This window comes from Gasterosteus aculeatus, chromosome 15 (assembly GCF_964276395.1).
Source record: "Gasterosteus aculeatus chromosome 15, fGasAcu3.hap1.1, whole genome shotgun sequence".
Taxonomy (NCBI): Eukaryota; Metazoa; Chordata; class Actinopteri; order Perciformes; family Gasterosteidae; genus Gasterosteus; species Gasterosteus aculeatus.
In genome coordinates, this window is record NC_135703.1 from 15,856,230 (window position 1) to 15,871,462 (window position 15,233).

General features: G+C 43.8%; 1 protein-coding gene across 1 annotated transcript; it reads left to right on the forward strand.

Moving 5' to 3' along the window:
* Nucleotides 1–2,205: 2,205 nt before the first annotated feature.
* kcnf1b (potassium voltage-gated channel, subfamily F, member 1b) lies at nt 2,206–4,881 on the forward strand. Its single transcript, XM_040200571.2, has one exon. The coding sequence runs from the start codon at nt 2,355–2,357 to the stop codon at nt 3,672–3,674; it is 1,320 nt and encodes a 439-aa protein (XP_040056505.2). The 5' UTR covers nt 2,206–2,354; the 3' UTR covers nt 3,675–4,881.
* The last annotated feature ends 10,352 nt before the right edge of the window (nt 4,882–15,233 follow it).

The following is a 15,233-nucleotide window of genomic DNA, read 5'->3' on the forward strand; positions in this document are numbered from 1 at the left end:
TCGTGTTCTACTATCAGCTGCTTCAGAGCTCGCTGTGACGGACCATGAGGCTCTATGTGGTTCCTGTCTAAAAGATCATTTTCCGTGGAGTTAAAATCCCCTCCTAAAAATAGAAACGCTTCATCACTCACACTGCCCAAAACAGTGCTTAAAGCATGTAAAAAAAACACTCGATCAGGTCCTGAAACAGGAGCATAGACATTCACAAAAACGCAGGTAATGTGTTCAAACGTTTCACCACCAACAGTCTTCCCTCCACCACATGCTTTACCTCCATTGACTGTGGCATCAAGGTTTTTGAAAAGAGGACACCCACCCCCCCACTGGTTGTGGTGTTGTGACTAAGCACAATGTCGCCCCCCTTTCCCTTTTCCAGTCTGTCTCATTGGACTTGTCGCTGTGCGTTTCTTGTAAGAACAAGACATCGATGTCTTTAACTTTCATCAACTGATACAGCAAGGACCTTTTCATTGCATCCCTGGCCCCGTTGATGTTTAATGTGCTAATGTTGATGTGGCTCATGATTATTGAGATAAAAAATAAACATAGCAAGATCTTCGAGCTATAGGGCGGCACGGTGGCGTGGTGGTTAGCACTGTTGCCTCACAGCAAGAAGGTCCTGGGTTCGATTCTGCCCAGTGGCCTTTCTGTGTGGAGTCTGCATGTTCTCCCCGTGTCTGCGTGGGTTCTCTCCGGGTTCTCCGGCTTTCTCCCACAGTCCAAAGACATGCTCTGGGGATCAGGTTAATTGGGGACTTTAAATTGCCCGTAGATGTGTGAGTGTGAATGGTTGTATGTCTCTGTGTAGCCCTGCGATTGGCTGGCGACCAGTCCAGTCTATCGCCCGAAGTTGGCTGGGATGGACTCCAGCCCCCCCGCAACCCTGTGTGCAGGATAAGCGGTTTGACAATGGATGGATGGATGGAAGATCTTCGAGCTGCCGTTGCGCTTCCATTCTGCATCATTCATCAGTGACTTCTTCATCAACATTGAGATCATTATTGATTTTCTGTACTATTTTCCTCAGCCGGTATACTTCCTGATTTATTAGGCCTCCTCTATCCTCACTGCTCATATGCATCCGAACAAACTTAGCGAACCTCTCTTCATCGGAGAAGTAATCCTCTACCTTAACTCCCTTCATGTTTTTCGTTTTTTGTAGAAACACTTTAATCTTCCTCACACTGTATTTTCTGGCGCTACTCTGACTACCAGCCTTGAAGTCAGAGGACTGACTGTCAGCACAGTCTACCTCCATGTCAGACCCAGACCTTGCTTCTTCGCTCCCTTTCCTCATGTTTGCAGCTCCTTTCTTCGCCTGTGAGCTCCCATTTTTACTCTTCGTTTTCCTTTTCCGGCGAGGGATTTTGAGTGCTCCTTCATCTCCCTCCATGTCTATGTCGCTTTCCATCACCGTACCTGTCTCCTCCTCTCCTCCAGCACTCCCCTGACTCCTCGCCTGACCCTCCTCAGCTCCTTCTATGCTCACCTGGCTGGCCACCCCTGTCTCCTCTTGCCCCCCCACCCACCCAAATTGAGATCCTTGTCTCTGTCATTTAATATCATGCGAAGTGTTCTTATGTGTGATACCACATGCCTCAGGAGAGGGGATTTGCACCCCGAAGGCACTTTCCTGATCTGAGACATAATCTTTCCGTGCCTCTCCAGCTCCTTAATCAGCGTCTCGTCTCTGATAAACGGAGGAACGTTAGACAGCGTGACTCTGGTCGCTGGTGTGGTGAGAGGAAGGACGGGCACCAGCGTGTCGTCTACCACGATCCCCTTCTCTACCACCACGTTGGCTTTCTCAACGCTCTCTAGAAAAATCACCACCGCGTTATTCATACGGGCGGCGGACCACTCTCCCCACGGCCAAGCCGCATTCCTCCACCGAGCACGAAAAACCCGGTGCGATCCTGACGCCGTGTTTCCTCGCCAGGCGGGTCAGTTTCATAGTGGCGTTCAGCATGCCGACCAGCGACAGCTGATCGGCTGCAAAGAAACGCACACTTTAGGAAAACAAGCCCCCGAACAAGTCCACTCAACCACTAACACACGTATGCGCTACAATCCTATGTCTATATCACATCCAACAGTGGAAAAAATACGCTCGAAACAAACCTATACCGCTCTCAGCAACACGCTTTGCTCGCGCAAACCTCCTTCACTCAGAGAGAGAGAGAGAGAGAGAGAGAGAGAGGGGGGGGGGGGATGGGGGGGGGAGCTCAAGCTGTGCCGTTCAGTGCAAGAAACAGCTTGATGCGCAAACGTTTACGCAAAGTACTGGACTCCCACTCTGGCTACGTCAACAGTACAGGACACATCTTTTAATCGGTCTAAAACTTTTGAGTAAAATGTGGACAGTTCCGAAGCCAAAATACAGAACAGGTTCTTGCGGCGAGGGGGAGATTGCTGTGAACATCGGCGGAGTCCGGGTGGTGCTGTACGGGGACGTCTTGAGCCGATACCCGGACAGCAGACTGGCGGAGTTGTTGAACTGCTCCCCTGGGAATCACGAAGGCATCTCCTCGCTTTGCGACGACTTCGACCCGGACAGAAACGAGTTTTACTTCGACCGAGATCCCGATGCCTTCAAGTGCATCATCGACGTTTACTACTTCAATGAAATCCACATCAAACCCGGTATTTGCCCCATCTGTTTCATCAAGGAGATGGAGTTCTGGAAAATAGACCAGTCTGTGTTGGACGAGTGCTGTAAAAGCTACCTGAGCGAAAAGGAGGAGGAGCTGACGGAGATCGCAAACAAAGTAAAAGTGATTCTGGAGGACCTGGAGCCCGATCGCTGCGTTACGTGCACCCAGAGGTGCCAGAGGTTCCTGTGGAGGCTGATGGAGAAGCCGGGTTCCTCGCGGTCGGCACGCGTCATTGCCATCGCGTCTTTCCTCTCGGTCCTGGTCTCGGCAGTGGTGATGTGCGTGGGGACCATCCCAGAGCTGCAGGTGGCGGACGCCGAGGGGATGCTGGTGGAGCACCCGACCCTGGAGGCGATCGAGACCGCCTGCATGTCGTGGTTCACCGCGGAGTACCTGCTGCGTCTCGCCTCCTCTCCGCACAAGCTGCACTTCGTACTCTCCTTCATGAACGTCGTAGACTTCATGGCCATCGTGCCTTTCTACGTGGTCCTGTCCCTCACCTATTTCGGCACCTCGTCCATGATGGAGTTGACCAACGTGCAGCAGGCTGTCCAGGCGCTGCGCATCATGCGCATCGCGCGTATTTTCAAGCTGGCGCGCCACTCCGCTGGGCTGCAGACCCTGACCTTCGCGCTAAAGAGGAGCCTGAAAGAGCTGGGCTTGCTCCTCTTGTACATGAGCGTGGGGATCTTTTTGTTCTCGGCGTTGGCCTACACCCTGGAGCAAAGCCACCCAGAGACGCTCTTCAGGAGCATCCCGCAGTCTTTCTGGTGGGCCATTATCACCATGACCACAGTGGGCTACGGGGACATTTACCCAAAGACCACGCTCGGCAAATGCAACGCGGCTGTGAGCTTCCTGTGCGGGGTGATTGCCATCGCCTTGCCTATCCACCCCATCATAAACAACTTCGTGGTGTATTACAACAAGCAGAAAGTGCTGGAGACAGCAGCGAAGCACGAGGTGGAGCTGATGGAGCTGAAGTCGGGCCGGGACGTGCGCAGGAAAAGCAGAGATTGAGGGAAGATTATACATTTGAAATTGGGACAATGATACATTTTCTATTAATGTTTATATTACATATAATATATGGGGCGCCGTTTGTAAAATGTCGCCGGTTCTAAAATCCTGCGCAGTTTTGCTACGTTTAGCATTATCATATGAACAAAAAAGCACGACAATATTCATATGTCATTTTTTCAAACATTTAGAGAGAAATTCATGTAATTTCATGCAATAACCTTTCCAAGGATAATGTTTAATTATTTAACACGACGTTGTTAAATAATATAAATGTCAAATGTAAATGCAAATGTTATATCGAAATGTTAAATGTAAATCGAAATGTAAATGTTATATCTAAATGTTAAATGTAAATGTTAAATGTAAATGTTAAATATAGATCCAAATAGTCTCTCTACATATCAGACTTGACGACTGAACATTACAATATTTACAGTAATTCACGCCGCGGCAAGACAAGCTGGCAAATCCGGATGAATTAGCTCTTGTTATAGAGCAGGGGTGTCAAACTCATTTTAGGTAGGGGGCCACATACTGTCCACGTTGAAGTCATGCTGGGGTTCATGGGCGTGGAACGTTGCGCAACCCCTCCTTGACCGGACCATCGCCGAGGATGTGACCGCGCGCCCGTGTGAGTGTGAATGGTTGTATGTCTCTGTGTTAGCCCTGCGACTGGCTGGCGACCAATCCAGGGTGTACCCCGTCTCTCGCCCGAAGTTGGCTGGGATAGACTCCAGCCCCCCCCTCCCCCGCGACCCTGTGTGCAGGATAAGCGGTTTGACGATGGATGGATGGATGGATTTAGATTTAATATTTAGATATAACATTTACATTTAGATTGAACATTTAGAGTTATATTTGACATTATGCTTGGAAAAGTTTTTTGCATGAATTTACATGAATTTCTCTCTAAATGTTTGAAAAAGTCACATATGAATATTGTCATGCTTTTTTGTTCATATGATAATACAAAATGTAGCAAAACTGCGCAGGATTTTAGAACCAGCAACATTTTACAAACGGCGCCCCATAATAATACATGCCATATTGGGACAGCTCCATGCAAGGACACGTGCACATAAGTTGTCCTTAGCTTTGTTGTTTCTGTTAATTGTGCCATGCGCTGCTTATTCCGGAGTGCTGTTATTTTGTCCACGTCTGGTGTGATGGCGGTTGTCAATATTAAATTAAAAGTTCATGCATGGACACACTTGTGCACAGAGAATCATATTTAACATTGAGTCACATGCTGGTACAAGGTTTCCTGATTTTAACAATCGTTTGGGCAGAAGTCTTAAGGGACTTAGAATGGACCATGATGCATAGGCGCTATTGTTTGACAGATGTATTTAATATGGGCTAAAATATGAGGAGAGATCAAATAAGATAATCCTTTATTAGTACCATAGCGGGTACCACGGTTACAGTAGAAACAAGAGTATTATAAGCAGTAATAAAAACAACTTAGCGTTTATAATTTGATTGTGCACAGTTTGAGAGAGATCATTAATTCGCTCGGGACCACGAACAGGCCTATAAGCAAAGGGTCTCCTCTGGCAGTCACCTGAGGTGTACCAATTTCAAAACGACTACTTTAAATTTGTATTCAGAAAAAGACTCACACTACCACAAATGTGACTACAAAGTACCAAAAGAAAGACATAAAATGTCTTTTCTTTTAAAAACTTTCTTTTCTTGTCTTTCTTTTCTTTTCATAAAACACCAGCAAAAGAACAGAACAGATATGAAACGCTGCAAAGCCACAATGAGACAAAGAATGACTACAATTAAACTAAAGTGACTCAAATGACCAAAAATAAACATTAAATAACTACAAAGAGATGCAAATAATAACAAAGGGACACAAAACAAAAGTCAACATACCGAGTCAGTGAGATCCCAAATGAACCAATATTGTATTTCAAAATGTTCGCTTATGTTCATTCATTCATATCATTATGCATTACGTCATTAAGTATCTATTTTTCATGAAAAGAAACTTACTTAGTTTGGGATGAGGTTGACTGAAGACATGTGGGAAGGTGTACTTTTTGTTGAAAGGCGTATACTTCAGTGTTGAAAGAAAACGTCATTGAAATAGAAATGTACTCGCATGATAAAAGCTTGACATTGCATGTCACAAATAGAAATGACATATAAGGATACTATAGTTACATAACAGTTAATCATAACCTCATCATATGTTTGGTGTTTCATAACTTAAAATAACTGGGCATTAAAACTGCAAAATGAATAGAGAGTAAGTATTGCTTCAAAATTTTAATTGTACCTGAGTAAATGTTCCACTGGATAAAAATTGAATTTCCATTTTTAAAGACTCCCCGGCGTTTAAAGAAGAATTTCTTCCTGCTCCCTGAGCTGCCTCTCCAATGTGCCACAGTCTGTGTTGTATTGTATCCTCCTATATCTAGTGACAATCCCTGTTGACCCAGCGGAACGTGTCCGTGTAGGGAAACACATCTGGGAAGCGGTCCTGTGCATTGCGTCGGATCGGAGGCGGCGGTCTGTGAGCAACGGGCGTCAACGCAGTGGGAACACTGTGTAGGCCGCACACGCCCACATACTCAGAAATGCTCCCCTCCCTCGCTGTCTCTCCTCCACCCAACACCCCACCCGCTGCCTCCCTCACACCTCCAGCTCACATACAATGAGCTGTCAGCTCCAATGGCTGACCGAGTGTTTTCAGGGTGCAGATGCACAGAACTTGGCACTCTGAAAAAGGGGATAAGAGAGGGTTCATCGACACCGAAATGACAAGATGAAAGATTTACATGAGGATGAAGCTATGTTGACCGACATTGACTTTGACCAAACACAGCACTCAATATGTTATGCATCAGCGGCCATTGATGACTCTGCTCCGCTGCTGCTCCAGTCACCAGTTGATTTTGAATGTTGCTGATCGCAGTGCGAAGCAACCTAAAAAAGGGGCGTGAACACCTATACTGCTTTTGCACAAGGTCTCTCTCTGGGTGGTGACTTTCAACTACACCAATCAAGGGCGTAGGAACCTCCGCATTAGTATATCCCACAGTGCTTTGATGCTTCAGGAAAGGTCTCCCACGATCCTAGATCATCAGAGAGCACATGGGTCCGGAGGAGGATTCAACGGTGAATAGGTTTTCGATTGATAAATGGTCTAATGCCAATAATTAAATCTTTCTTTTAATGAGTTCCCACTGGTCGAATAGCAGCTGTGTAGGCATGTGCAGGGGAAGGTAAGCGAAAAGGAGGAGTATCTATTAGTGGCAATAAGGGATGGAAAACAAGCAAAGCATTGGATTGATAATGTGGATATTGTTCTCACATCATTGGCTGCTTACATAAACTTGGCATTTAGAGAATATGATTGAACAACACATGCTTTTGTTAAAATTAATATATTTAGTTGATTTGAAATGGAGGGAACCAGAGGAAATAAACAGGTACCTTTTGAAAAAGGAGGTAAAACCATGAATGAGATGCTAATGCAGTTAAATCTAACTAAGAGGCCACTACCTGGTAGTCACCTGGGAGACCCAGAACACCTTGTGCTCAGGGCCCCAAAAATACATGTCATGGGAAAGTCCAGGGACTCGAGAGCACTCAAACGCAGACTTGCAGATTTCCAAAAAACAAAAATGCTTGATTTAGGTAGTAGAAAAAAAGCTAGGGGCGAACGGCAATGGAGAGACAAGGAAAACCAAACCAACTATCGACCGGACAGGTGATTTGACACAGGAGGAAACAATCAGTGACACGGCAGACAATCCAACTCACTGGGGAAAATAGATCAGGGCAGGAAGTGAAGTTCACCCAGGGACACGAGAGGCAGGAAAGTACAAAATAAAACAGGGACTGAACCCACACCATGACACTATCCTATCACGTTTTTTTGGGGTCGACTTTCTGACAATTCAAAATCACAGGAAGACATTACTGCTTGGCGGACGCTTATAGATAGAGGATTTTTACCTTTAGGGGAATAAATAAAGGACATATTATGCAATTTGAAAATGTGTGTTTGCTACAGATGGCAGTGCAAACTGCATGACATGCATTTAAACATGCATTTAAACCATCTGTCAGTGGTTAAACCAGAACATAAAAAGATTGTACCCTTCATGCATAGCATCATATCCCACTCTGATTTTCTTTCCCTCTTAAAAAAAATAAATGTCCCTCACCAGCCTCTGTTGTCATGGCTCCAGTCTTTAAATAACTGTCTCGCTCTCATTATTCTGCTTCTGCTTCGAAAATGCCTTTTCCTTTTAGGTTGGACTCCCACATCGAATGCACTCCGCTCCGTTCATTGTAATATGTTTAATAGGGCAACAGGGTGTCTCTTTTCAAATCGGATGCACGTCAGAGGAATGAATCATTAGATCTTTTGAGGTCATTCAGGGTTGGACATGAGAAATGGAGTTAAATGACTTGAAATCCGATTAAGGCCTCATGTAATAAGATTCCATCCACTTGGCTGTGTATCAAGCTTGATTACAAGATGCAGAACAAACACCCATTTCACGCTTGCATTCAAATTCTCATAATGTAAATGACTGAGTCAGTGCAACACTGTCATGGTTAATGAGCGAGCACAGTATCTGGTGTGGTGCGGTTTTGCATGTAAAATGTGTATCTGTTACATTTCATAAGCTCTTTTATGGCATGCAATACATGCCTCGATATTTTACACCTGGCGCGGAAGACTAAGTGTTGAAAAACTAAAATGTGTTAAAAAAGTGAGAATGCGATAAAACAATGTCCTCAGCTGTCTCTTATTGCTTGATGCTTGTTTCATGAAGTCCAACAGCTGTTGAGCTGCAACGTGTCTTCATGAAAGGGTTGTATAATATCTTAAAAATAACCCTAAGTCTTGACGGGGAAACAAATCTGTCAACAAAGTCAGCAACCTAGTTAGGGTTAGGAAGAGATTGTGATATGGGTTAAAATAACCATGAAGCGACGTTGCTGAACAAATAAATCAGTGTGGACTCCTGGTGTCACATGAGGAATTTTTATTTTTTTTAATCTTTATTTCAGACGCCAAGTTCCATATAAAATAACAAGACGTTGAAAGACGTTTGATGAGCTAATCCTCCTCCACCCTCCCGCACCAATGGAGCTGTGACCTTTCCAGTCTCTGTGCTTCTTCATTTATGAGGGAGTACCTTTACATCCATGTTTACCAGCTTGACATCCTCTTCCCTGCTTTTTTTTAATGCGATGCTATTTTTCTAAGCACATTTCCATTCCATACAGTGGAGTTGTCAGGAACATTACTGACTGTCTAAACAAAACCCAAGACTCTGACAAAAATAAAAATAAAAAAATAAAATAAAGGATTTTATTTGTGTCAGTTAAAAAGTTACAAATAAAAACAGCCATCACACTGGTGCCACTGGGATGGACCGAGATGAGATTTCACTGATGGATTTGCCTTGTTACTGCAAGATCTCTCCCTCTCGGGTTTATCAATTGAATACCACGGCTCCATCGTGTTAGGTGTCACCCCTCTCTGCTTTTTAAAATCCTTTTGTGAAGGGTTGTTTATTGAAAAGAACAACATTTCATCTAGGTACACTTCACTTCAAGAAATCTCAGCTGGAGACTCCGTCTCGGCTTTAAAGCAGCTCGCCTCTTTCAGAGAATGTGTTTGAAAACTGCCAATGTTGCGAGACTCTCTTGTTCAATAATACATCTTCTCTCTGCAAAGGCCACACACAATAGAGGTTCAGTACTCTACTAGTTCTTAAATGTAGTGTAGGCGAGAAAAAAAGAGGATGTATTTATAATTTCAACAGCTGAAATACACAACCTTAGGACCTAAAAAAAAAGATAATAGTCTAATTAAGCTTAAGAAGTTGCAATCCATCAGTGGTGATGTTGATCCCAGTCGCAGCACTACTTGCAGGGAATTCCTTTCGACTTTCCATGGCAAAACTCTGTTAAGTGAAGACTGTGCTGTAAACTTTCTCAAAAGCTCATTGCAACATTTGAATTAACCCTGTGCTAGATTCTCCCGGTAAAAGGTCATTTAAGCTGAAGGAACTGCTGAATGTGCTGACAACCATTACCATAAATGCCTTTTATGAAGCTCTATAAAGTTATGGTTTGAAGAAGCAATGTTTCCTCAACAAACATAAGCAGTGCTGAATCCCAGCGGCTTGGACAGTTGACATTCATATCTTTGAGGTTGTGCAACAAACATATTGCTACCGCCAACACAAAGCAATCTACAGAATATGTTCACATTAGAAATATGTCGATGGGAAAAATTCCTCTGGGGGGAGGAGAAAGTGTAGGGTTAGATGTCCAATGTTCAGCAGTGGATGATTAAATTATTCATGTGCTGACTACCTTTCCATTAATCTCTGAGGACTAGAAAGTGCTTCACCTCTGCATGAGTTAATAATAGCTCATTTACGCAAAGAAGTAAAATGAGGGAAGAGAGTCTACACTGCTGAGGCTCGGAGTAATACGGGTCAGAGTACCTTTAACCTGAAGGGACGGGACATGGGAGGATTTCTAGATGATGCGTCCATGGGGACAGACAAGCCAAAGGCCCTTTTAATGCCATGAAACAACTTTAGTTGCATTTCACTGATCTATATATTACTCAAGATGCAAGCATGAAAAGTCCTAAAAAGATGGAGGAACCAGTCTACTTTTGCATGTAAAGAGGGTCGTTGTGGCGCAGGGGTTAGAGAAGGTGTGCTGGGAAGTACAAGGTTGGTGATTCGATTCCAGGCTGCTCCATGTTCCATGTCGAAGTGTCCCTGAGCAAGACACCTAACCCCTAATTGCTCCCCGGGCAAAAATGTGAAAAAGCCTTGGGGTTAAAGTGTAATGTAAGTCGCTTTGGATAAAAGCGTCTGCTAAATGACCTGTAATAATAATAAAGAATATTCTCAGAGTGCATCATCACAACAACCTTTCGAGCCTGGGAAACCGTAACCTGCTATTAAAGAATCAATGGTTATAATCAATGTGCTTTTGCAGCATTGCATCATTAAGAAAATCCTTTGTCCCAAACCAGAGGTTTTCTCATTATGTGATGTTCATAGTTATTTAGCAGCTGTCCTCCTCTCATTTCTGAAACTCTTGTGTCTTTTGTCCTGAGGTGTCTCATGCGACTTATACCCACTGGGGCAGAGACTTGATAGGGCTTGAGGATTAACTTAATGTGCTGGGAGTCCCCACGTCCCTCAGCCAAAGCATAAAGTCAACAGAGGGCAAAGCTTTGACCGCATTCAGCTGAGCTGGATGTCAAAGAAGCCCAGCTCTGTGGCAAATGAAGCTAGCAATAGTTAACTGGTTGAAACATCTGGACCCTTGGCTGGATTCATAACAAATGATTCCTTCTTCACAGCTGTAACTGTTCTTGCGTGAACAGTTACAGCTTGTTTTCTTGTCTGGTCATTTAAGTGACTCATTCCTCAGGGAAAAACTCAGGCACATGAATCAACGACAAAAAAAGAAATCTCCTTTGTAAAACCAAAACACTGAGCACAGTGTGGCTGAGGTTTGATCCCCGGCTCTGCTAGTATCAACATTAATGTGCCTTTGGGCAAGACGCTTCACTCCAAATTGCAATTTTCACTAGGATGTGTGCACGGTGTTCATCTTAGTTACTGATGGCAGGTGTCACTGTGCATGGTGCTTCCTGTCATCAGGGTGTCAACAGTTGAATGAGGTGTAAAAGCTCTTTGAGTGGATGGAAGACTATAAAAATACAATACAAGTACAATCCATATATATATATTGACCTCATACAAATATACTTTCCTATAAAGTCTCAGGATGATTTAAATAAATACACACACATATGTGTGAGAACTACAAAGTGGTAATAGTGGTTACTACAAGTGGTTCTTAATAGTGTACTTTATCGTAAAGTGTACAACCACACTGCTAGTTGGTATATTGTTCTCAGCAAATCCAAGATCCCGAGATGTGGTCACTTGGTGTCAGTCAGGAATTCAGGATACTTTAGAAATAAAATTAGACTGACATGAACATTTTTTGTTATGTGTTATCAATGTATTTTCAAAAACTACCTTACTAACACTGTGTGTCTGTGTGACTCCTAAAGAACTAAGACGTTATTTTATTATTATTATTAAAATTTGGTTTAGCACTCGACACAAACAGTAGTCTCGTTTATTTGCCCCACCCATCCGTGTGTGGACATTCATGTAACCTTCCAAGCATTGCACAGCAATAAATCTCCAACCGTATCATGTAATTACACAAATGATTCTAGCGTTAATATCTCAAACGCATGATCATTGGTCCCAATGCAAAAGCAAAAAACACCATGCTGAATCGTTTCTGACACTTCATTCGTTGTGACAGTCTTAGTGACGGCTACACAAGCTTCCTTTTTCTGTTCTTACAAACAGATATATGTAAAACGGACAACAACAAGAAGACGTTGCTTGCTGTCTTCATCCTGGGATGAAACAGGTGGTCTAGATTTGAGTCGAAGATGTGTCTTTTTGTAACAACTCTTGTTACAGATACCAGAAATTTGGTTAGAGCTCATCTATTTCGGAGAATCATATTCATTTATTCATGCACAAAAGGTTTTTCTAGTCCTAGTGTATTTTAAAAATAAACCTCTGTCTATACATGAAGTTATAGGTTGAGGTAACAAGAGTCTCCTCAAGAGTCACCTGTCTAAAGACTCACGTTGTCAGGATCCTTGTCTGACCCATTCTGTCTTTTACCTCTGTTTTACTCCCGAAGTCTCCTTCCCTCATGCGTCTGTCATCCCTGTTTGTTTTGTTTTGCCATGTGCTCTTGTTTGTGTGTTCTTGGTCCCACCTCCATTCTATGGTATATTTTAGGGAGAGGTTGACGGGTCGATAATATGGTGTTCTTTATATTTTGTCCTACTAATTATACCTTTTACAATGTGATATCATTTCAAGAAACCGAATAGAAACATTTTGGTCGCATAGAAGTTCAAGTTCAAGTTCAATTTTATTTATATAGCACATTTAAAAACAACCTCAGTTGACCAAAGTGCTTAACAAGCTCGAAAAGCAGCGATACAATAAAACACAGACAGAGCACAATATACAATACAAAATATCTGACAGTAGAGAAGAACAAAGTCAAAATATCAAAGCTCAACTTGAATTAAAAGCCAATGAATAATAGTGGGTCTTAAGGAGGGACTTGAACGTTGCAATGGTCCGAGCTGTTCTTACATGGATAGGTAAACTATTCCAGAGGTTTGGAGCAGCCACTGAAAAGGCTCGGTCACCTCTGGTTTTTAACCGGGATCCAGGCACATCGAGGAGCATCTGATTAGACGACCTCAGTGCTTTGATAGGTGTGTGGACATGTAAGAGCTCCGACAAGTAGGAAGGCGACAACCCATTTAAAATTTTAAAAACAATTAATACAATTTTAAATTCAATCCTAAAACAAACAGGAAGCCAGTGGAGGGTGGCCAAAGCCGGTGTAATGTGGTCGCGTTTTTTTGTCCTGGTCAAAAGTCAAACTGCTGCGTTCTGGACTAACTGCAAGCGACGAAGGGATGACTGATCCAACCCAACATACAGTGAATTGCAGTAGTCTAAGCGGGACGTAATGAATGCATGTATGACTCTCTCAAAGTCTTTGCGGAGCAGGTAGGGCTTGACTTTAGCCAGGAGTCTCAGCTGGAAGAAGCTAGTTTTGACAACAGACCTAATCTGTTTGTCAAGTTTAAAAGCACTGTCAAAAATCACTCCCAGATTTCTGGTAAAAGGACGAATTTGGGAGCCTAAAATACTGAGAGTAGTGAAGTGTGAAGAAGTGTCTTATTCAGTGTTCGGTTGTACTTATATTTCCCCCTCTTGTCTTACTTTTGATTGCAAAAAAACAACAAAATCCTCTCAAACCCTCCACACTAGACCTTTGAAGTTGATCCAAAGAATATTATTCAAATTTACCCTCATATCTGATAGTAGCATTACAAAGTTATCAGAAATAAACTCTGATTAGCTCTTACGGCGAGACACTTGTTGTTAGCCATATGACAGTTCATGTTTTTTCTAATTCAGTAGTAAATCCCAGCCACAGAAAAGGAGAGCGTACTGCCAGGCCAGAGTGGGCCTGTTATTTGTGAAGTCTCTTATATGATCGGCGCCGGTTTTAAATACCTCTGTTTCATTGCTGTGTCATGACAGGATAATTACCACAGCAATTCCATTCATTCAATGGGACAATTCAACAGGCCCGCAGACTACATAACACCTTCTGCTTGGTTTTGCTGGGAAGGATGGATGTTGGTAAGCAGCAAATCAATGAAAAATAGAAGACAACAGCCAGAGTCCACATTAAAAGAGGGAGCAGTTTCTTGCTTCAAAGCTCTTTGGTTGACACTTGTTGTGCTAATGCACTCCTTTGCATTGCGTTTGGATCCTATCCCTCCTGTGCATCTGTTAATTAGATTACAATTAGAGATTCAAGATGGCGCCATGCTGCTCGGCTGGCCGTCTGTCGCTCTGTGTTTGCTATGTGTTTAGTGATTTACCTGTTCTGTCATTAGGTATCATCTCTCCTCACTTATGATCGTCAGACTCTGCTTCAGATAGGAGGCTTCTACGATCAGCTCAAGAATGATCTATTGGTGTACTTTTCTCCATGCCCCGAAGAAATCCCGGCGTTTCTGAGGCGTCCCTTTTGCCCGTCAGAGACGCCGGAGAAGACGCGGTAAACGCGGAGGCCTCCGGGTCAGACTGGAGGCCTATCTTAGGTCTGCTCGTGTGTTGGATTATGGCACTAATCGACACTTTCTGGATGTTTCCCCTGCCCTGCGACTGCGACCGAGGAGGATTAGAACTCGATGGATCCGGCCGGTGCTCCCGTGCGTTGGCGGCTCTGACAGCGTCAGCTGTTCGGCGGACTCCGACCAGCTGTTGCTGCTTCCTACCACCTGGCGTTTTCGGACCGGGAGTCGCGGCGTGGACCCTCGGAACCTCCGCACAATGGAACGTGCTTCACCTTCGGACACTTTTTTCCTCAAGTTGGTTTTGTTGAATGTGAGATCTGTCACCAACAAGACTTTTTTTACCTCACGCAAACTGGATTTTATGTTCTTAACTGAAAGCTGGCTCCGCGAAGGAGATCTTGCTCCTTTTTCGGAGCTCCTCCCTCCAGGAGGTAGTTTCCTCAGCTCCCCTCGCACCACCGGCAAAGGAGGAGGACTGGCATCCGTATTTGAATCCACCTTCCACGTCCAGCAGCGTCCAGCTGTCAATGGCTCCAGCTATGAGCTCCAACTTTTTGAGGTTAAAACCCCCGTGACTGTTCTCTGTGCTGTGATCTATCACCCACAAGACTTTATACAGGACTTTGAAAACTTTGTGTCGGGTATTATTCTCGAGTATGATCACTTTCTAATTGTCGGCGATTTTAACGTGCATGTATGCTGTGAGACCAGACCGCTTGTCAAAGATTTTTTAAATTTAATTGACTCCCTTAATCTCACGCAGTCTGTTTTGGAACCGACGCACGAAAAAGGCCATATTTTGGATCTTGTACTGTCATATGGACTGG

Coding starts and splice junctions, on each gene's coding strand:
- kcnf1b (XM_040200571.2), top strand. CDS start 2,355: ATGTGGACAGTTCCGAAGCCAAAATACAGAACAGGTTCTTGCGGCGAG.